The 22355-nt window shown below is 37.0% G+C and overlaps 1 protein-coding gene across 3 annotated transcripts in view; it reads right to left on the reverse strand.

Moving 5' to 3' along the window:
• DIP2B (disco interacting protein 2 homolog B) overlaps positions 1–22355 on the reverse strand; it is a 242338-nt gene that overhangs the window by 44325 nt on the left and 175658 nt on the right. For all 3 annotated transcript variants that reach the window (XM_036992561.2, XM_036992559.2, XM_036992557.2), the window contains 14 exons: positions 22145–22342; positions 20880–20971; positions 17842–17952; positions 16422–16545; positions 15713–15822; positions 13094–13196; positions 11938–12002; positions 9725–9818; positions 9113–9232; positions 7775–7889; positions 7124–7263; positions 6343–6479; positions 2842–2922; positions 723–850 (listed from right to left, as the gene is read on the reverse strand). In XM_036992561.2, coding sequence (XP_036848456.1) covers positions 723–850; positions 2842–2922; positions 6343–6479; positions 7124–7263; positions 7775–7889; positions 9113–9232; positions 9725–9818; positions 11938–12002; positions 13094–13196; positions 15713–15822; positions 16422–16545; positions 17842–17952; positions 20880–20971; positions 22145–22342 — 1618 coding nt within the window. The remainder of the gene's footprint in view (positions 1–722; positions 851–2841; positions 2923–6342; positions 6480–7123; positions 7264–7774; positions 7890–9112; positions 9233–9724; positions 9819–11937; positions 12003–13093; positions 13197–15712; positions 15823–16421; positions 16546–17841; positions 17953–20879; positions 20972–22144; positions 22343–22355) is intronic.

A 22355-nucleotide genomic window follows, 5' to 3' on the forward strand; every position in this document is an offset into this window, starting at 1 on the left:
ATATAACTAAACCAAAGACAGAATGTCTAGTGCTCCATAGACTTTACATCTTCTAGGAAGCTGCACCATTACAAAAAACTACATATTTCAAGAACTTGTTCTTTACTGGTTTCATTAATTCTTCCTAATTTCTTAAAAAACTAATGGGACACCAAGATTAATTTAAAGTATACACCCATGATTGTAAACTACAGAACAGACATTAGCTACTCAAATATGTACCATATATCTTTCTTGCTTTAATAAGCAAAGAAAAAAGGATATCTACTTGACTTTATCCATGGAATTTGAAATTAGCACTAATGTCCTCTATCAATCTCTGCATTAAAATGGTATAATAATTTAAAGATGAGTAAGAGAAACAATCCTCAGATGTAAAATTCCTATACAGTAGCATCTACCTTAATTAGTCTGAATGGCACTACTTCTGTTTGGAAGGACTGTAGGAAATTCAGTGTTTTAGAATTCCCCTCAATCCTCAGGATTCAACAAATAGTAATAATACAAATTGAAATACAGGGTATGGTTGTGTCTTATTCCTCTCAATTACAGCCTAAGAACCAGACATTTAAAGATAAATATTAAAAGTCCAATGTCTGCTATGCTTAACCAAAAATAACCCAACCACTTGGAAAGAGACTCTACAACTCAAATCACCCTGTGAAGATATACTTAGGTTCTACTGGAAGTGCTAACTAACATCTGAGTTCTGTACTACTCACCTTCCTCTATAAACAGTCTTTATCGATTCAACAGCCAATCCGGTGGCAACAATGTCGTCAGCATTATGTCTTCGACCACTAACCATCAGTAACCCATCCATTTTTCCAACCACGAACACCAAACTTCCCTGAAAGATAATAACAATTTACCCTGATTTCTATGATTTAAACAGTAAAGCAGACATTTTACGTCCTGCCTTGAGAACACAAGAAAACAATACCCTATTTTATAGATTCTGTGAAAGTGTCTTACATCTTGTCATCTTGGAAATCAGAAGAGAAATCAGTGGCATATTATAATTAATGGTGTCTTACAGTATATAAGAAAAACTATCTGTTCATATTTATTCTTAGGGAGGAATGTTAAAAGAAAGCAACTAGGATTCCACATAAGCACAGTTTATTCTCCCAGCCAGGATTATGTATTAGTTTATTTCTTACGCCTATTCACAGGAGAGATGCAAATGGAAAAGAGTCAATTAATTTAACACCGGAATTAGGAAGAGATGAAAACAGGTTTTAATGTAAGGATGACTGTTTCAGGGTTATATAAGGGTAATGCTGCTTCCATTTGGCAAGATAAGAAATAGGCCAGTAAAGAAAGGTCTAAGGAACACTGCAGGAGTATTTCCTTTCCAAGAAGGTAACAGAGTTGCAGGAATCTCTACTGTTGATACCCTAAAAAGCATCACTGTATAAATAGTACTTGCCAATAATTATCCTAGACCCTTTGCAGTAAATTAACTTCTCCATTCATTTCAGAATTCTTGAATTTCTTGGACCACTTACACATTCAATTATCTAGTAGTCCTCCCCATGTGAATGTTGCTCATTGATATGCTTACTGAGCATATCACACTGCCATACACTGATTAGGTGACATAAGACCTGACCTCTAGCTTCAAGAAGCTACTGGTCTATCCCAGAAGACAGAAAAGAACCCAGCCATTTCCAACACAGTCTGAAAAGTGCTATGGTGGAAGAAAATAAAGAGAACTAGACAGTCACTGCTAATTCCCCAAAGCCCATTTCTCCATTTCTTGCACAGTTAAGAATTTTTAGTTCAGCATAAACTAAAACAAAGACTTGTCATAATAAAGACTGCATTTCAGCTCCCACTTGCAGCTAGGTATGGCTATGTGACTAGTTCGGACCAACAAGATATAAGTGGAAGTGCTGCTTAGCCGCTTCGGGGAATCTTCCTCAAGAAATGGTAGGACTGCACACTTTCCTCTGTCCTGTTCTTGAAATGCAGATGTGAAGGCTGGAGCTCCATCTTGGACCTGAGTGGTGGAGTGGTAAGCTAAGGGTCTCTGAGAATTTCTTGGTGCTAAGTGAAGAAGTTACGACAGTAGGTACAGACTTCTCTTTCTAGGAAATTGATTCCTTTAGAAATACACCCTTATCCTCCATCCCCTTTAATGAATGGTGGGGAAGAAATCAACCAAAATCAGATCTTTTCTTACATAACTTAAGCTGTTAAGAGAATAAAGAGTGGGTAAGGAGGTAATCAGAGATGGAAGGAGATACGTGGGACTAACTATGATCATGAATGCCTAATACAAAATAAGACCCAAACTTCCCATCACGCCGTGCAAAGCCCTTCACAATCTGGCCCTCTGCCTTCTTGTTGGCTTACGAAACTGTGAGCTCTTTGAAAACAGGTTTTGTATTCTGACTGTCTCTGTAAAACCAGTGCCTGTAAAACCATTTGCTAGTTTTTCACTCAAAGAATTTACTATTACACATGGTGTAGTGTTGTTAATTTGTATGAAGATGCTCTGTACACTATCACAGTTTCCCTTTGCTATTGAGGGTAACTTTTTCAGAACTTTTCTAAACCTATTGGAACATATTAATCAAACCAAAGAAAGGTAACAAGAGTAAGTGAAAAGAGTATTTGAAAATAAAAAATATCTTAATTTGAAGGAGTCAAATGAACTTGGGTAACAGAAGCAATAAACATTAACTCATTTTATGACATTCTTATAGGAATGGCTCTAAATATAAAAGCATCCCTGTAATACTCTTGAACTAATCAGAATTTGTTCTGTTCTATGAACTAAAATACAAGTATTTGGGCCAGATGCACCAAAACAAACATGAAAGCATCACTTACTGGCCCCACAAAGCCCAGCAATCCTGACCGGATGAATGGCACATCCCCAACAGGAGAGCCTGCAAAATTCACAGGAATTACCTACAAGACAAAAGGAAGAAAGTGAAATCTTAGCTTTTTCTTCAATAATGTATTTGATTTTTAAAAAGTCTTTAAAAAAATTATAACAATACATGCTTATTGAAAACCTAAAATGCTGTAAATACTAAATCCAGTAATCCTATCCCCTTAAGAGATAGCAAACATTTAGCTTGTTTATCTCTCTAGATTTATTTTAGATGCAAATGTTAACTTATAAAGGGATCATATTATATATACTGTTTTGCAACTTGCTTTCCACATAATATATTTTATATTACATATTTTTCACTAATATAGGTACTTTGGATACCTTTACAGGTTGATAATAGTTGACCTCACTCCCTTTATACAATATACATCTCATGGAGGGACAGGATAGCATGGTCTTTGGAGTCAGATTTCTGACTCTGCTACTTACTAGTAATGTGGACATAGGGCAAGTTCCTGGACTTCTCTAAACTTCAATTTCTTTTTTTTTTTTTTTGAGAGGGCATCTCTCATATTTATTGATCATATGGTTGTTAACAACAATAGAATTCTGTATAGGGGACTCAATGCACAATCATTAATCAACCCCAAGCCTAATTCTCAACAGTCTCCAATCTTCTGAAGCATAGTGAACATAAACTTCAATTTCTTTGTCCATAAGATGGAACTCACAGTGCCTCTCACAGGCTTAGGGTAAAGAATAAAGGAGTGTAAACAGATCTGCAGACATAAGTATAGTGCTTGGCCCGGAGTCTGCAGTCAGGAAGCTAGCAGAATTAATATTATGAGAATGTAACCACTCTTTCTAGGTAGGTCATTCCAGTTTTTGCTATTACAAACAGTACTTTACTGAATTTTGCTGTACATATTTCTGTGTATTTGTACAAAAGGCATGAGCCTTTTCAATTTTAAGAGACTGTCCTATAAAATTACAGCAATTTATATCCCCACCAATATCATGATTAAAAATTTTCCTATACTATGTCTAATATTATGCATTAACAAATTTTCCAAACTTTGCCAATGTGCTTAGTCAAAAAAAGATAGCCAACTATTTTTTGTCTTTTATTTTGATATAGTTAATGTACAATTACTCCCCCTATTATCAAGTTCCCACCACATTCCCCATTACAGTCACTGTCCATCAGCATAGTAAGATGCTGTAGAATCACTACTTGTCTTCTCTGTATATACTGCCTTTCCCATGTCCCCCTCTGCTACATTATGTGTGCTAATCGTAATGCCCCTTTTTTCCCTTATTCCTCCCCAGTCCCCTTCCCTTTGGTAACTGTTAGTCCATTCTTGGGTTCTGTGAGTCTGCTGCTGAGCCAACTATTATTTTAATTGCATTTTCTTGATCACTAATATGGATGTTTTTCTTTTCCTTTGTTAATGGCTGTTTTTGTATTTCTTTTGTAGTCTACTATTCATGTCTCGGTCCATTTTTTTTCTATGTGATTGGGGTCTTCCCCTTTAATCTTTAAGATTTCTTTTTTTATATGGGGAACAATTATAACAAGAGGTAAGATTTATTAAATGCTTATCATGTGCCAGGCATGGGTCCAATTTCTTTACAGTTAATCCTCAAAATCCTATGAAAAAGAACAATCATTTCCATTGTACAGATGAGAAAGTGTGGCACAGAGAGTTTCTTCGGGCTCATATCAAACAGCTAGTAAGTGGTGGCGATGGAAAATCAGCTCTCTGCTTGCATATGTGTTTCAAAAGTTCTTCTTACCAGTAGCTTATTTTTAAAATACACTTTTATTTTCCTACTAGGTCTTTGGTCCTAGTGAAATGTTAATCACACTGGGAAATTCTCTCAGGGTTTAAATTAAGAATCAGGTTAAGAAAAATACTAGAAACTTTAATTTGCAAAACCAAGGCAATAATTTTCCCCTTTTCTGGTTAGGATTTTTATGCTAGCATTTTATTTTCACTATCATTAAATTTATGCTGCAGATTTCAAAATTTCCTTATCACTATGGACTAAGCAGTTTGGTACTGAATCTGAGAATTTGGGCTAGGCAGTTGTTCCTGTAGGAAAGGCAACATAATAAAATATTATGAGTATCTTCAAACAATACTTGAAGCTTTTATTTTTAAGTAAAGAAAATGCCATGATGAAAAACTCAGGTAATGGAAACATACGCAGTCTAGGCACTTAAAAATAAGAGAAACAGGGTGAGACTTAAATTAGTAAAATGTATATACAGTCAGCAGAGGTTTTCACCACTGAAAATGAGCCTAGAGACTGGCATTAACATACGCTATAAAGGTCTATGAATGTCCACTCTGATCAAGGTGAACAGCTTCTGAAGGTAGGCCAAGAATGCAATAGTAATAATGATGATGACGATGGTGACAATACATAGATAACTACTCATTGATATTCTACCATTTTAGGCTGTGTAAACACACAGTCAGCTCAGGAATTCTTAACCTTTTTTAGCCACCACACCACTCATATAGGTAACACCCTCCCACCAGTTACATCTATTATTATGTAAAATGAATGCATTGATTCTTTTTATCAAAAGTGTATTTTTTTATAAAAGGAAGGTCAAAGGACTAAAAATTGGCAGTGGTCACATAAGCCCTGTCTAGTGTAATGGCCCATAAGCTGCAGTTCTATGTTCCCTACCAAGGTACCCCAAGGTAGGTTAATACCAATTATGAAATACAATTAATTATGCCTGTTCTGATTTCCAAACTGATCAGGCAAGCTTTCATTACAGTATGGCTACAGACGCAGAAAAACAATGTACTATTCCACTAGGTGAGCTATTTCAGGAGCTTGATTGGCTTTCCTGATGAACCGGAAGGATCTAGAATAGTGCCAGACACACAGAGGTGCTCAATATGCGACTGGAATACTGAATAATCAGAGTAATCTGCCCCTGTGACTGGACAGTTCCGTATTTTTCATTAGTAACCTGGCATTCTGGTCCACATTGGTCTTTGTAAGCTCAGTTAACTTGAGTTTACTCTTGAGAGATGATCTATTCTCACTGTACTCTCAAAATTAAATTTTTGAGCTTATAAAACTCAAAGCATGGTATATATACCAGAGTAAGTTTTTGTGTGGCCTCTCACATTTTATTCATTTGCAGGAAAACAATACCACTTCCTGTGTACCAGGTGCTATTCTAAGCACTTTATAAACATTAACTCATTCACACAATCCCATGAGGTAGGTACTATGATTACTCCCATTTTAAAGATAAGGAAATTGGGGCACAGAGAGGTTAAACAACTCGCCCAAGGTCAGCTAGTGAGTGGCAGAGTTAGGATTTGAACTCGGGCAGTATAGCTCTAGAGTACACACCCTCAAACACTGTATTATGCTGTTTCCTATCAGTCAGCTTATCTGACTGAGCGACACCCTGACCTCACCAGACATTTTCTCCTCAAACCTCTAATATCAAGTACCTCAAATGTATTTTTTGTCACACCAGCAAGCCCAAAGTACATCATGCCTCCTGCTCTGGAGCTGACACAGATTTCTCCAATTTCATCCGTTTTGCAGAGGTGGGGAGGTCCATCAGGTTTCACAATGCACATCATCCCTAAGTACAGAAAACAGAGTTATGAAACAGAGATTCTGAAAAATCTTTGCAAAATAACACCTTCATCCTTATGAACCCAGGAAAGTTTTGCATTTACTGAGTGACATTAAATAAAAATACATAACTGGAATGTTAAAAATGGACCCGAAACTACATAGGTATATCTGAGATTCCCATCTTTTAGCCCCAATGATAAACAAACAACTTTTTAATTAGGCAAATAATATATAGACGGATGCAAACCAAAACTTTTAAAGACAGTGACATATTAAAAATAATCGCAAAGTCCAAAGAAACAGGTTAAATTATTTTACCCCTGGGCAGATCAAACTCACTCACAGAAGCAGTGTGCTCTAACCTTCTGCAAGCCCCTATGTCTTGGCAATCACAGTGAAACTTTATGTCACTCAGTACTTAACTTTTCATGTGAACAACTTAAAATGAAGCATTCAAAATTAAATCATACAATACTGCTGGAAGGTAAGTAAAATTACAATCACTTAACTGTTAGAGAGGCTTTATGAAGTTAAGGGACTAAGTACTAAATTTTGGGTTCTGGTTTTGGATCTCATATTCTTATCAGGCTCTAATATCTGTAAAGACAAATCTTTTTGAAAATCCAAATGGTGCTCCTGAGAACTCACCACCGGGCATTACATGCCCCACATCCTGGACTGTCAGCGCTGAATTTTTATCTTCAGTATTGACCCGTATTACCCCATAGCTCAATCCATTCATTGAGAGAATGGCTCTTCCTGGCAGAGGGGCCCCTGGAACTCCAGGTCTGAAAGCAAAATAAACTCATCAAGTTTGGCAAATTAAATGATATTAAGAGAAAAGTAAGAATTTATAGGAAAACAAATTCCTTCTGGCTCCAAAAAATCCTCATTTTTTTCCTACCAAAAACATGCCAAATTCATATGCACAAAGCACAGCCAACTTTCATTTAGGTGTAAAAAAAGTAAATTTTAATTACTTGGATGTACTATAGATGTACTTTCCATACTTAAGTTGGAATCAAGAACAGCCTATTTCTAGTCTAAGATACTAACTAAGGATTCTAAAGAGCAAACAGCACACAGCACAGAAAAAGAATTAATTCACAAATACTATCCAGTTATACTTAGGGCAAGAGCGGGAATAATAAACATGATGCTTCCAACTGTTTTAGAAGGCCATTTTCACTTTAGGCTGATTAAGCAGAAAATTAGCACCTCTTGTCATCGCCTGGTGAATATTGCACATTTGAGCAAAGCTGTAGCACGCGTCAAGAGCACTGAGGGTCTGAACAATACCTGCGGATTGCCACAGTCATGGCTTCAGCAGAAGTAGCACATGGACAGATGGCCTCAGGTTTCAGTCCATGGCTTTGGAACAGACTCAAGAAGGCATCACAGGATGACACAGACCCTAAGGAGTTGAAACAGATCAACCTGAAAGCTGAAACTGTGATTTTCATTACTGCAGGAAACTGGTAAAGAACAGAAAGCCAACATATTTGTTTCTCATGAGAATTCTCACTGTAAATCACTAATTCCACACAATGTTGTATTGCACCTATGAGAAGACTGATATATGTTTCAAGGACAAATGAATGCTCATCCAGCCCAAAAGGTCACTCACACAATTTTAAGTTGCAACTTGGAATAAGGCTGTTCACCAAACTGTCCAATCAGTATTAGAAATGCACTATACATAATAGACAACCAGTTTGGAACTGAGCAACTCTCCCAAAGTAACTATTTCAACCAGTGCAGTACTAATAATCTGGCTTAGTTCCACCTTCTTCCATGTGATAATTCTTTGACTTGTTTCTTATTAAGGTCAAGCCCTGTTTGTATTTATACAGGATGATCACTGTGAATACTGACAAAAATACATTTCACATAGCACAGTATCTAATGCTTTACCTGATTCTACTGAGTAGAGGCTCAAGATATTTGTGCTAATGGGAAAAAGCGGTAGTGCAGTAAGATCTAGCAAAGATTTGATTTCCTAATGGGGGAGTTTACATTAAGTCCAGACACTTGGTTACATCTAGTCACCTCCTTCTGATCACTCGTTTCAGTTACATGGTAGAAAAAGGAAATAAATGAGTGAGAAGGAATGGTTTTAGAAGTTCATGGATCCATCAAACGATGAACAGATAAATAAAAGGTGGTATATTTATACAATGGAGTATCATATGGCAACAAAAAGGAATGAAGTACAGACACATGCTACAACCTAGATGAACCCTGAACACATGCTAAGTGAACAAAGCCCAGCACAAAAGACCACATATAGTATGAGGGCATTTATATGAAATGTCCAGAATAGGTAAATCTTTGGAAACAAAAAGTAGATGAGCAATGGCCTAGGTCTGGTGGACAGAGGGGGTTAAATGGGGAGTGACTAATGGGTATGGAGTTTCTTTTTGGGTCATGATGTTCTAAACTAGGTTATGGTAACAGTTGCATAATTCTGTGAATATACTGAAACCACTGAATCAAATACTTAAAATGTGTGTGTTTTATTGTATGTGAATTATGTCTCAATGTAGGTGTTAAAAAAAGTGCTTAATGTAAAGGGGGAAAAAACTTCAATCTACCTAAGGAGAGGATATTCCAGACCCACACTCCAGAAATACTCACAGGGATTAGCACCATCTGTCACAATTAGCATACGGAGGGAACTCAAGCTCACATCTCTTTGGTCCCGATGTGCCATCATAGCCCAGTGCAAGTCTCGACATTTTACTAAAGCTACCTTGGCTATAAATTCAAAAGGGATAAAGTTAATAAACATATATGCATTAAATTTGGTAGATACTTAATATACTATAATAAAAAGAGTTTTACTTATTTTAGGGATCATGATTTTCACTTAGAGATAATGAAAAAGGTTTCAAAGAAATTGTGCCAGGTGTTCTGAGGCAGCAGTGGTTGCTGGCTGGACACCCATTTATTTTGCTCACTATGACCTGTAGGCAGGCCACATATCCCAGCCAAGGAAGCTTGGAACACTGAAGCACCCAGTAAATCTAGATCAGAGTTCAGATTCAGGCAAATTCATCTCAATTCTTAAGAAAGGATGTCAAGTGAGATGAAACAGACAACATACCTAATTTTTAGTAACTGAACTCCACATACAATTTGTCAAGCCTCCAAGGAACAGAATTATGTCTTTACAGGGCAATTTGAAGATCCCTGAAATCTTAGTTCAAACAGTCACATAATCAAAGCTTAGAGGCTATGTGTAACTACCTTTGTGGGCATGTACTCTTTGGACCCAAGAGAGAGGACACGTCTTCATAACAGAGTAGGGTACGCTAATCGTATGCATCTTATTCATCACATTCTGAAAAGCAGAGAAAGATAAAAAGTAATAATACCTAATACATACTTAGCATTTTAAAATTGAATTGATAGTTTAACAATTTTAATCATACAAGTAATACTCAAATACATGCTCTTTGCAAAAACTCTGAAATATTAATTATAAGGTTGAAGTCTCTTTTGCTATCTACCCTCAGACACAGTTCCCTCCTCTCCTCCTTATAGAGCGCCACTGTTAAGAATCTGGCATGTATTCCAGTCCTTTTTCTCTATATTTACATATGCTGTCCCCATAGAAACATAAACGTATGTTTAACACAAAAGGCATCAGACTGTATATACACATGTACATATATATGTGTGTGTGTATATACGTGCACACACACACACATTTGCAACTTGCTTTTTTTCACTTAAATTGTTTTAGAGCTAAATCTATGCACATCAGTGTAAGGGATCTACATATGTTTTTGAACAGCTGCACAGTATTCCATAGTATGACAATACCACACACTACTGAGGCACATCCCTGTTACTAACAAATTTTTTTGCTATTACAATGTTCCAAGGAACACATGTATACTAACTTCCCTGGGCACACATTCAAGTGTTTCTCTAGCATAGATAGAGGAAAGGGGTACTGCTGGGTTACAGGAGACATGCTTTTTAAATCGAACAGATACTGCCAAACTGGCCTCTAGTGCACTAAGTGCTCTCACCATGCTCATGCTGGCCACACACCACAAAGGGCTGGCCATTACAAAGCAAGAAATCCAAGGTTGTCTGTTGCCTGCAGGAGGTCCTGCCCAGACCTGTCAGGTGTTTGGGTAGATAGAACTGAGTGAGCTGAAGGGGTCATGCAATTTGGTGTCTCTCCAGACACCCAAACCAAACATATGCAGGACCCTATGTCTCCAGCCTGGTAGAGTAACTAAGTCTTGGTGTTTAGACTGGCCATTTTATTTACCACCTAAGTGGCCCAAAGAAACCAAGATACCCCTTTTACACCTTTTTCCTCTCTCCCCCATGTTTCTGGGTATGCCAACAAGCTTTTGGGCTTCAGGGAAAGCATGGTGTTTACAAAGAAATTACTAATTCTTGACACGTGTCCCTGTCTTGTTCTTTATATCACAAGCGAAGATTCCTTCTAACTTCTCACAGAGGTTTTTTAGCCTCTGATAAAAAACAAATTGGGTAGGGCTTCAGAAAAGTGCTGTAAAGTATGTGTACGCAAGGAATAAAGCTCTCACTAAGCTGATGGCTCCTGGGTGATGAAGGGTCCTCTCCCTCTTCCCCAATGCTTCCTCTTCTGCTCTTTCTCAGACTCCGACACTATCGAAGGAACTTGGACAAGATATTCCTGAAGATCCTTTTGAATGCTAGGATCCTGTGTCTCTTCCCTCTCCCCTCCTAATCAGCATGCTATACAGGGGAGCTTTTAACACTTGAAATGTCTCCCCTCTCTACCTCCACCCCAAAGATCTCTCTATGTGGCTAAATTCTACCAGTTTTCCAAAGCCCAACTCACTGTCACCTCTTTTATAAAAACAGCCTTGATGCCAGAGCTGGGAGGGACTCCCCTTTTTCTAACTCCCATAGCATAACCTGTTCCTCTATTATAGAAAGCAGCCCAATCGTGGGCATTACTTAATTTGTTACTTGTTATTCTATTCTTAATTTCAGCATTGAGTTATTCAATACATTTTGTTCAAAGGAATGGATAGATGTCATTAACCACAGTTGCCAAGTTCTAAATATATTTATGTAATCTTTTCTTAACAGAAGAGGTCTCAAAATATTTTTTAAAATCACAAATAAGTATATAGCCATTTGTAGAATCTTTTAGACTTTGAGCCATCATAGCAGATGTTTTAAAATTATTGATCCTAAGTTGTCCCATACACTTATTATGTAAAGGGTATGCCCAACTACACAATGAAGAGAAAAGAGAAATACATTCTCCTTCAAAAAAAATTTACTATTTGTATTAGAAAATCTTATTCCTTTGGAAAATATGACTGATCTTTTGGGACTTAAGTTTTAAACAAGTGACTGACAAATACTCTGGTTACACAGCATGCGTACGAACTTGAAATCATAAGCGTAATTTACACTAAAGGCCTTAATTCTGAGTAGCTTACCGCGAACATGCCATGCCACAGCCCAGCATCCTTCTTAAAATCTAACACATTTACTACTATTTCCCCTAAAATAGAAAAAAAATAGGAGAAAGCACAAGGATATCATCTTTAGTGTTAAGCAGCAAAATCACGTCACCTGCCTCTATTAAAGAACTGATTTGGTACTTTTAAAGAAATCACTAAAAGCTTTTGGGAAGGTCCCCACAAATAAGATGGGGGACTGACCATAGGGCGATGTAGTCACAGCAGAGACAATGAGTTCTAAACTTCTTATGACTTATGCACTATCTTCAGAGAGATAATATTTTTTCCTAATTATATAAAGAGCATATGTTTATTTTAGGAACTTTGGAAGTTTCACAAACACATGTAAGAAAGCTATACTACAGAGAAAATTTTTTAAAAAGTTGCTATATATATATATCTCTATATTATATCTACATATACATCTAAGCATCTTAATACAGGGAGAGATACTGTAACAATTTCCCCATATCTTTAATTATCAAGAACATGAGTTTTAATGCCTCAGGGTATAACCCATTATTCAAACACATTATAATTTAATCAATTCATATTTTTGGTATTTTGATTGTTCCATTATTTTATATATACATATATTTTAATAACAAAAATGCTGCTCTATAATGAACATGTATCAACCTGTTTCATTCTATAAAAGGAAAATAAAACACTCAAAAATTAATATTGTACATTCTAAAGCTAGTCATTACACAAAATACATCAGCACATCTAAGTTTCAACAACATAGAATACATTTTTGTGTTTCAATTTGTGCTTCTGGTAGCTGAATTTCTTTGACTCTTATTCCAAACATACAGCTAGTGTTAGCTCTATACACATGAGAAGATGGAGATACATAACACTCCATAGCTAATAAACACATGGTTTAATTAGTTTTCTATTTCTGCACTCTAGAAACCATGCTTTACATATTTCGTTTCCCCAGAATTTTAGTTCCTTAAATTACAGCATATTTGTGAAAAAGAAGAAAGTGAAAGCAAGCCAAGAATGTGTCTCTTAGAAGATCTCACTCTCAATTTGGTTATTAACTGGAATCCAATCATCGAGCACTCTGCGCATAGTCACATATAGCTGAAGCTTACAATGAGGCAGTCATGGGATGAGGTCTGACCTTCAGAATAATTGCAGGCCTGGGACAGAGCTTGGCAGTGAGACAACATTGCAAGGCGGGACACTGTAACTCCCATTACACTTCCTTCTTTGCTTGTTTTATACTAGAAAAAAAACCCACAGAAATAAAAGTGTCAGAAACACAATAAAAGGGGTTATTTCAAGTGACAAAACCAGAATCTAAAAATGAAACTGAGATAAGCCATCATAATGGGCTGAATTTAGCATGTTTCATATGAATATATGAGGCTGTGCACTTGGGCCCCAAACTCTAATCACACAGATAGGATTGGGGAATGACAAAGCTCAACAGAAGTATGTGTGAAAAATTCTTAAAAGTTTAAGTAGTCATCGGTGTGAAGTGGCTGCTAAAGAAGCTAAAACAAACAAGTGCCTTGCTTTGCATTAATGGAAGCACAGTATCAAATAAACGCAAGTGTGGTGCTGCACAGCTGCAGGTGTGTAAGAGGCCGTCCCTCAGTCAGAAGCCAGGTTGGGGAGAGGACCTAGAAATGGCCTACTCACTCCTAATAATTCAGTCTACCATAATTTTGCTTTTGCTTCAAGGTTCCATTCAAGATGCTTTCTACCAAGATTAGCAACTTCTTGATTGTTAAATTAAAAAGTCATACTGCATACTTTATTTTATCAGGGCTTTCTGTAACATCTCTCACTTCCTTTCTTGATACTTTCTCCTTTCCCAGCTTTTGTGACACTCCTCTCTCCTATTTATACTCTCTCTCCCCTCCCCTTTCTCTGCCCATCCCTTAAATGCTGGCATTCCTGAAAGTTCTGTCCTTCCTCTTCTCTTTCCACTTTATTCAGTCAGGGTACCACATTCCTGATGACTCCCAATTCTCCATCTCTGACCCAGAGCTCTCTCCAGAGATCCAACTCATAGAGTCAACTGTTCCCCTTGAGCGACCTGTGGTCTTGTGAATCCAGTATATCCAACACACTTTGCCCACAAAAATTCTTCTTGCTGTATTTTCTATCTTAGTGAAAGATGCTGCCATCTACCCATGTGTCCAAGTAAGAAATCCGAGGGCCTTTCCTTGCCTCTTCCCTCTCCAGAGTCAGTTACTAACTCCTGCCTCTTCTGCTTCCTTCCTGTCTCTCAACTCCATCCATGTTTCTCTATCTCCATCACCACAAGCTTGGGCTCACCTGTAGATGCTGGTCATCCTATTTCCCTTCTTAACCTAACAGAATGAGATAAATCTTTTAACAGCACAGTTATTCTTATCACTCTTCTGCTGACACTCCTGAGTCCAAAAGCATGTCAGGTCAGAACAAAAAGTATCGCCAGGATGTTTTAAACTCACTGGCAATGTCCTGTGGGTAATAAGAAGGTCCCAAATGAAAACTGTAAGTCAATTCAGAACAGCAGAAATCTAGAAACGTAGAGGTCAGTGGTTCCACATGAGGCCAGAGAACTAAGCAGGGGCCATGTAATGAACAGCCCTTTACCTTTCAGGAATGACCAATAAAGAAGATTAAAAAGGAGTGGTCAGTGAGGCACGAGAACTGAGAGTAGTCAGGGAAGCCAGTGAGCAATTTTAAGGAGGATGGCATGATAAACCATATCATCACTGAGAGATGATGGCTAAATTTGGATTTTAATTGCCTCCTTACTTATCTGTCACTTAATCATATTCAGATTTGACTCTTCTATCTTCAAAAGCAATTCTCCTTGCTTCCAACATTACCACATCACCTCTCAAAGCTATTAACCCACTCTCTTTTCTTTTATAGCCAAAGTTATCACCACAGGGATCAAGGTTGGGTGGATATTTTTCCCCAAGGCTTTTTATAAGTTTATTGATTTTTTAATTCATTAATTTAGCAGTGAGCATTTACTAATGAATATGTCTCAAGCAGGATGTGCAGCTTTTAGAGTGAAACAGATGTGAGTCTGAGTCCCAACTGCCATTTTTGAGTAATATGACCCTTGATCTGTTACTTAAATTTGTTTAAGTCTTAGTCTCCTCATCTCTATTGCAAGTTTAATAACAGCCCCCACTGCAAGGGTACTGGTGAGAACTGACTGAGATAATGCGTTTAAAGCACTTAGCCTGGTGGCTGGTATGCAGTAGGACTTAGTCCCTCAACAGGATCATGTTATCAATCAATCAATCATGTTATCGATAATGTTATCAAGTTCCTACAACCTTCAATACCAAACCCTCGAGCCATTTGTTTCTTCTTGCTCTCTCTCTTTTATCTGTTAAATTTTTTCTTTTCAAGCACAGCTCTTTGCCCTCCTCATTTCTCCATTCTCTTACTTCCCACCCCTTACCTCAAGCAGCAGAGAAATATCCGCGCCAGTTTGTCTGCTAGCACTTCATGTCTTAAACCTCTATACTTCTCTAAGTCTTTTGTAACTTTCCTACATGGACAGATCAATTTCTTTGCTGTCTTTCTCTTGAATGTATATTTATGTTAAAAATAATTAGAATTGATTGTTCCTATGAGGCATTTTACAAACTAAAAGATGGAATTCTAACAAACCAGCAGAATCTTCTAACACTAAAACTGCAAAAAAGTTAGTTTTAAATTTTGTAAGAGCAACTGAAACCAGAGGAAAAGCTGGAATAAATGTTCAAGGCTCAGGACTCACCTCAATGTACGCCGGCTCCACCCCGGCAGGCGGGGTGTGAGGCTGCCAGTCTTTGGGTGGCTTGGAAAGATACTTGGAATCTGTTACAACCCATTTGAGCCGGGGCCAACCTAAATCAAACCCAAAATAAAAACTGATTTGCCTAAGCCTTGAGGGGAGGAGTTCACACTGAACTGGTCATTTTAAGTATTAAGATACCAAACCAAGGTCATCTTATATAATCAGTAAAATACTTTATTTGTATTCGTTTTTGGTGACAAATCACCAGACAATTACACCTTCTTTCAAAAGAACAACTGTTTCACATTCTAATTCCAGGCCTTGACATTACGTCAACAACTGGGAGGTCCATTGGCAGTGGATGTACACTGATAGTGGTCTATCCTCTGTCTTTATATGTAGCATTCAGCTTTAGTGAACAGAATGGTAGCTTTTTCCAATCATCACCATAAAGGTTAAGGGTGTGGGCTGTGGAGTCAGATTTGGGTTCAGATAGCTGCTCTGCCATTTGTTAGCTATGACTTTGGCAAGTTACTTAACCTCTCTGTGTTTCCTCACCTGTAAAATGGGGATAATAATGGTACCTACTTCATAAAATCGTGAAAATTAACTAAGAAAATTATGTTAAGCACTTAACTATTACTAAAACACTAATTAAAGCAATCAGCTTTAAGTTTTAACTGATAATTCAGGTACAAATATTACTAACCTTTGAACTGTACAATTTCCCCATTCTGGGTTTTTGGCAGCCCCTTTAGACAAACCTCACTGGTAAGAGCTAAGGCAATGCCACAACTTCCCAGCAAGAAGCCAATCTGCTGCCCTCCAGCGTCCTGTGGAGAAAAGATAATGAGCACGGTAGGGGAGTGAACGTGAGCACACCTTTGCCCAGAATCTAACACTTGTAATGCTCAGGCACTTGTGTGGTCACATTCATGGAACCCCACTGATATCTGGCAATTGTCAAAATTCCGTGACAATATGTCCTTCCAAATAATGTCTACAATACAGTGATTGCCTGAGTGTAAATCAAATATTTTATTGATCTGACATTGCTAATGATTAATTCTATCAGCCAAATGTGAGCATTTTATTCAAAGATAAGCAGTGCTCCTCTTTTATTAATTTCAGGCAAATGAAATAAATGCAAACATGGTTAAGTTGTCTTGACCTAGCCACATTCCTGAATCCAAAAGCAAAGCACGTCAGGTCAGAACAAAATCAACAATGTAAACGGACACCAAATGTCCAAATTTACAATGAAAGTGAATGGACAATTATATCCAAATTATATACTCCTTCTTTCTATTTTAAAAGGAGGCAGATTTAAGCCTTTCAACAATAGTAAACAAAAAATATAGTCTAAAGAATTTTCATTAAAATATAATCTTTAAAGTATCATTATGGAACTACTCAAACATGGCCAACTTAAAAATTTAAGAACAACCCTATGATTTCCTGACTAAAGATATTATATCCCATCAACCCATTTCAGGGATATTACCAATTTTTTTAATTCCCTTCAGAAAACGGTTTTTTTCTTGTAAATCCACAGTGTCCACCAGCTTTGTCTTTATTATCAACTCTCAATAATGGACTGCATGAGTCCAACATTTCATGGAGAAACCATTCAGTTAAACTCAGAAATCTGCTATTAGGCTTCACTTCGGGCTCAGGTGTTGTCCGAACACAATCCTGTTCTCCAGAGTGGGAACATGCCTTCACTGCACTGCCTCAGACTTCATGGGAATCCTGGGTAATACACTTAAAGGAAACCCCTTTACAAGAGGGTCTCACTTACTGTTCATGTGGATTATCTATAATCTCTGAAGCAAGAGTGGTACTCTTTATAAATTGTAATTATGAAAAGTCAAGTATGTCCTCATGATTTTTAAGTGACACATGTAATATCCATCTTAGTTGAAAAAAAATGTTATTTTCATGAAATTCATAAACACTAATAAATAACTTTTTAAACAACTTTTGTGTTTTTAGAAAGTGAAGCTGAGTACTTAAGAAAATGTTCAGACTATTCCTATAGGTCATGACCGAGTCAACCGATCCAAGAACCTGATGCCTGCCTGCCATGTCACCCCAGGCTACATTCCTCTTAAATTTAGCAATGTTACCTTTCTGGTAAGAGGTACCTCTATAGGCACTGGAATCACTTCTGCCAGGAGACACCCATAAAAAGCCACCATAAACATGACTGGATCATTGTTGGGGTAAACCAGGGCTACCTAAAATGCATAACAGTATTCAGTAACAGGAATAAAAAAGGAAGAATGCTTTCAGTGTCACTCTCTAAGATGCACATTTATATATAATATTTATCCTGACCACAAAAAAATCAAACCATTTAATAGCCTAAAGGAAATTAAGTTATTGAGAAGTATGCACAAATCTAAAAAGATCTCTTTCATTCCCATGACTATACTAGAGTCATTCCGGAAACTATTATGCAATTCAACCACCATCATCACTATAACATTTTTTCACTTAATTCTACTTGTGATTGAGCAGCAAGCAACTCACCTTAAGTAGTAAATTACTTGTGAAGCCTAAGACAGTTTACTTAATGTAATGAATCTCTCTAGATAGGCCAGCCTATTAGATAACTCTTACATCTCTCAAAGAGACTCTACAAGCATTATTGCCTTGATTAACACCTTACAGCCAAACTAAGGTTTCTTACTCTTCAATGAATTAATTGCATTAATCTTCACTCACTTAACCAACAGTCAAGTATTCTAGCATGAAAGCATTTGGTAATAGGTGTAAAAATTACTGGCAGGAACCATTACAATGTTAATTCATTTACAAAAGATAAACAATGAAACCTATAAAATGTGTTCAAACCGGTAATAGCGCCTGTCATGCATTTCAGGGATAACTGACTCTTCCTAATTTACTCAAGGAATGCAAAAACATAAAAGTCACCATCATTGTGGAATTTGTTACTTGGCTTAGAAATTCACAGATTAACACTGGAAACTTAATTATATCACCAGACTCTAGTTTTCCTTTCTTTCATTTTCAAATCCTCTTAACTCACTCCCAAGGTAAGTTTCTCTGAACCTGCTAAACTTTCTTAGAATTCTAAAAAAATATTAATTCCATAAGACATTTAAAACAACCTATTTCTTTCCTGCACACAAGTGTTCATGTTGCTAGGAAGACACAAAATTATCTTCTTGGGGTTCTGTGAGGACTAGGAAATACTCACTTGTTATATTTATAAGTGAAAGCCATCCTTAGGTGCCCTTTACCACTATGTAAAAGTATTCTTATAAGGCTAGTCTAGATTCTGTAATCAGAGCCTACTAAAAAGAAGTCTGTTACAGCCTCTTCAACAACTGGTGTTGGCAAAACTGGACAGCTCAGGTAAGAGAATGAAACTGGATTATTGTCTAACCCCATACACAAAAGTAAACTCAAAATGGATCAAAGACCTGAATGTAAGTCATGTAAGTCATGAAACCATAAAACTCTTAGAAGAAAACATAGGCAAACATCTCTTGAATATAAACATGAGCAACTTTTTCATGAACACATCTCCTTGAGCAAGGGAAACAAAATAAAAAATGAACAAATGGGACTACATCATGCTAAAAAGCTTCTGTACAGCAAAGGACATCATCAACAGAACAAAAAGGCATCCTACAGTATGGGAGAATATATTTGTAAATGACCTATCCGACAAAGGGTTAACATCCAAAATTTATAAACTCACACACGCCTCAACACCCAAAAAGCAAATAACCCTATTAAAAAATGGGTAGAGCATATGAACAGACACTTTTACAAAGAAGAAATTCAGATGGCCAACAGGCACATGAAAACATGTTCCACATCTCTAATTATGAGGAAAATGCAAAAAAAAACTACAATGTGATATTACCTCACACCAGTTAGGATGGCCAACATAGAAAAGACTAGAAACAACAAATGCTGGCAAGGATGCGGAGAAAGGGGAGCCCTGCTACACTGCTGGTGGGAATGTAAACTAGTTCAACCACTGTGGAAAGCAGTACGGAGGTTCCTCAAAAAACTAAAAATAGAAATACCATTTGACCCAGGAATTCCACTTCTAGGAATTTACCCAAAGAAAACAACTCAGATTCAAAAAGACATATGCACCCCTATGTTTATTGCAGCACGATTTACAATAGCCAAGATATGGAGGCAACCTAAGTATCCATCAGTAGATGAATAGATAAAGAAGATGTGATACATATACACAATGGAATACTACTCAGCCATAAGAAAGAAACAAATGCTACCATTTGCAACAACATGGATGGAGCCAGAGGGTATTATGCTCAGTGAAATAAGCCAGGCGGAGAAAGACACGTACCAATGATTTCCCTCATTTGTGGAGTATAGCAATGAAGCAAAACTGAAGGAACAAAACTACAGGAGACTCACAGACTCCAAGAAGGGACTAGTGGTTACCAAAGGGGAGGGGTCAGGGAGGTCTGGTGGGGAAGGAGGGAGAAAGGGATTGTGAGGTATAATGATTGGTGCACATGGTAAAAAATAAAAAATCATATCCTCTGCAAATAGAGATAGTTTAATAAAAAAAAAGTCTGTTGTGTAGTTGGTATTTCATTATATAAATTCCAAATGAAAAGTAAGTTTAAGGTAAGAAGTAATATTTAGGAAGTCATTAAGAGGAGAAAACCTCCATATATCAAAAAAGAAAAACTTTTAATGTCACTTCCAATTAAAGAAGTAGTTAAATGATGCCAATCTGTTTCTTCTTGGAAGTCACCTAGGGTGTCCTTCCCTTTTCTATATAATACCACAGAAAATTGTTTTAAAAAAGTTTTATGGGGCATTTTCTAAAGAAAAAAAAAACATAATAAACTTTGTTGCTATTTTTGTTGTCTGAATATTGAAATATTTCTTTGCAGAAAGACTGGTTTCTCTTTCTTTTTATTAGCACTTCAAGAGTTTACTGATTAACAGCTACAGAAAGGGACATGTGAATTTCCTTTAATCTCTGAATGCAAGAATTATCACCTGGCATTGCCTAACATGGATTAAAACCAAAACAGTTTCATTTTCTAAGAGTTATATAAATTCAGTTGTACATTAAAAATCCAGAATGTGCATATTAGAAAACAATAAAACACCACCTCCTTAAAAACAAAAAACGAATTACCCTGTCTCCAGGTTTTAACACAGGCTCATTTTTGGTTCCCAGTTTATTAAGCAGTGTGTAGGCCAACTTTAAACTTCTGCTCCACAACTTTCCTGGAGAAAGAAAAGAAAACAGTCATATAGAAAAACACAAGCATATGTCAGTGAGAGTAAGAGGGCATTCAGTTCATCAGCACATTTCATGAGACAGCGGCCACTTCCAAGCGACGAACAAGGCATCACCCTAACATGCGGCCCTGCCCCTAACACAGTGCTTCCCAGTCACCCTAGTTTACAAAAGCCAGCCCTGTTTCCAAACAAAAAGAAAACATCACCAGATGCTAATTCTGATTTAGATAATACTGCAAATTCTTTTATGAAGTAATCTGAATATCTTTAGAAATAATTCAGTGTGAGTTGATCACATTTAAAGGGAGGGAAATAGTTTATCATAGGACTAGAAATCAGAACCCTACGTCTGTTCTAAGCTTTTTCTGTAGAACCACTTCATATATGGTGTTATATATTTGAAATCACCTGTGAAGTCACCCTCAAATGGTTAAGCATTTCATTATACTGTATTTCAGTGACAACAGACAATAAAATGGAAATTAACTATGTGAAACCTGGATATATTCATAGATGTCAAATAAACATATAAAGATTTGGCCAGCTAATTGCTTTCTTCATGGATTATATGTATGAAATTAATGTACAGCTTCTGAAATGAATGCTGAAAACTGTTTTTTTTTTTGGCGGGAAAAAGCATTTTCTCCCCCTCTTCCTGCTCCCTCTCCACAAACACCTTTAGAAATTCTGATTTTAGATTTTGAAGAAAGTAAAAAGAGAAACCATCTTATTTTGAATAGATGTTAGTTTATATACGACTCATTCGGAGAAGCATCTAAGGTTTAAACTCATGTCAATGTGCACAATTCTTCAAAGAAAAGCTGGTTTCAATTTTTAGATAAAACTGTCTGATTTTTACCCTACAGTTTTAATCCTGCCCAAATGTCTCCCCCAGATCCTCTTCTAATATAAATCATCAATGGATCTACAAAGTCTCCTTCTTCTTTTTGCTCTTTTATATAATAGCAGGCCTGCAAAGGTCAATTTAGCAAATGAAAACATCTGGCAATAGCTGTACTTAGAACTTAGGATCCTATTATGAGATTTATTGAAACATAATCATCAGCAATTGCTAAATATCAAGATAGAAACACTATGCATGAAAATCTGAAGAACTATTGGGAGAAAAGGAAGGAGTTAAGACTCTTGTAAACTCACCATAAGTAAGAGTGTAAACCGGTTTTCCTGTCACATCCAGTGCTGTCAGACAGGGGCATTTTGCTTGAGTGGTGCCCCAGCGCTGCAGGGCAGACTCAAGAGCAGGAGGCCAGTTACAGATGACTCCCAGCGGCTCTCCCTTCACAGGCGTCATCTGCCGTCCCTCAGGCTTGGGCTGATTGGGGTCTGGCTGAGGTACTGCACCACAGAA

The sequence above is a fragment of the Manis javanica genome, chromosome 10 (genome assembly GCF_040802235.1).
Source record: "Manis javanica isolate MJ-LG chromosome 10, MJ_LKY, whole genome shotgun sequence".
Taxonomy (NCBI): Eukaryota; Metazoa; Chordata; class Mammalia; order Pholidota; family Manidae; genus Manis; species Manis javanica.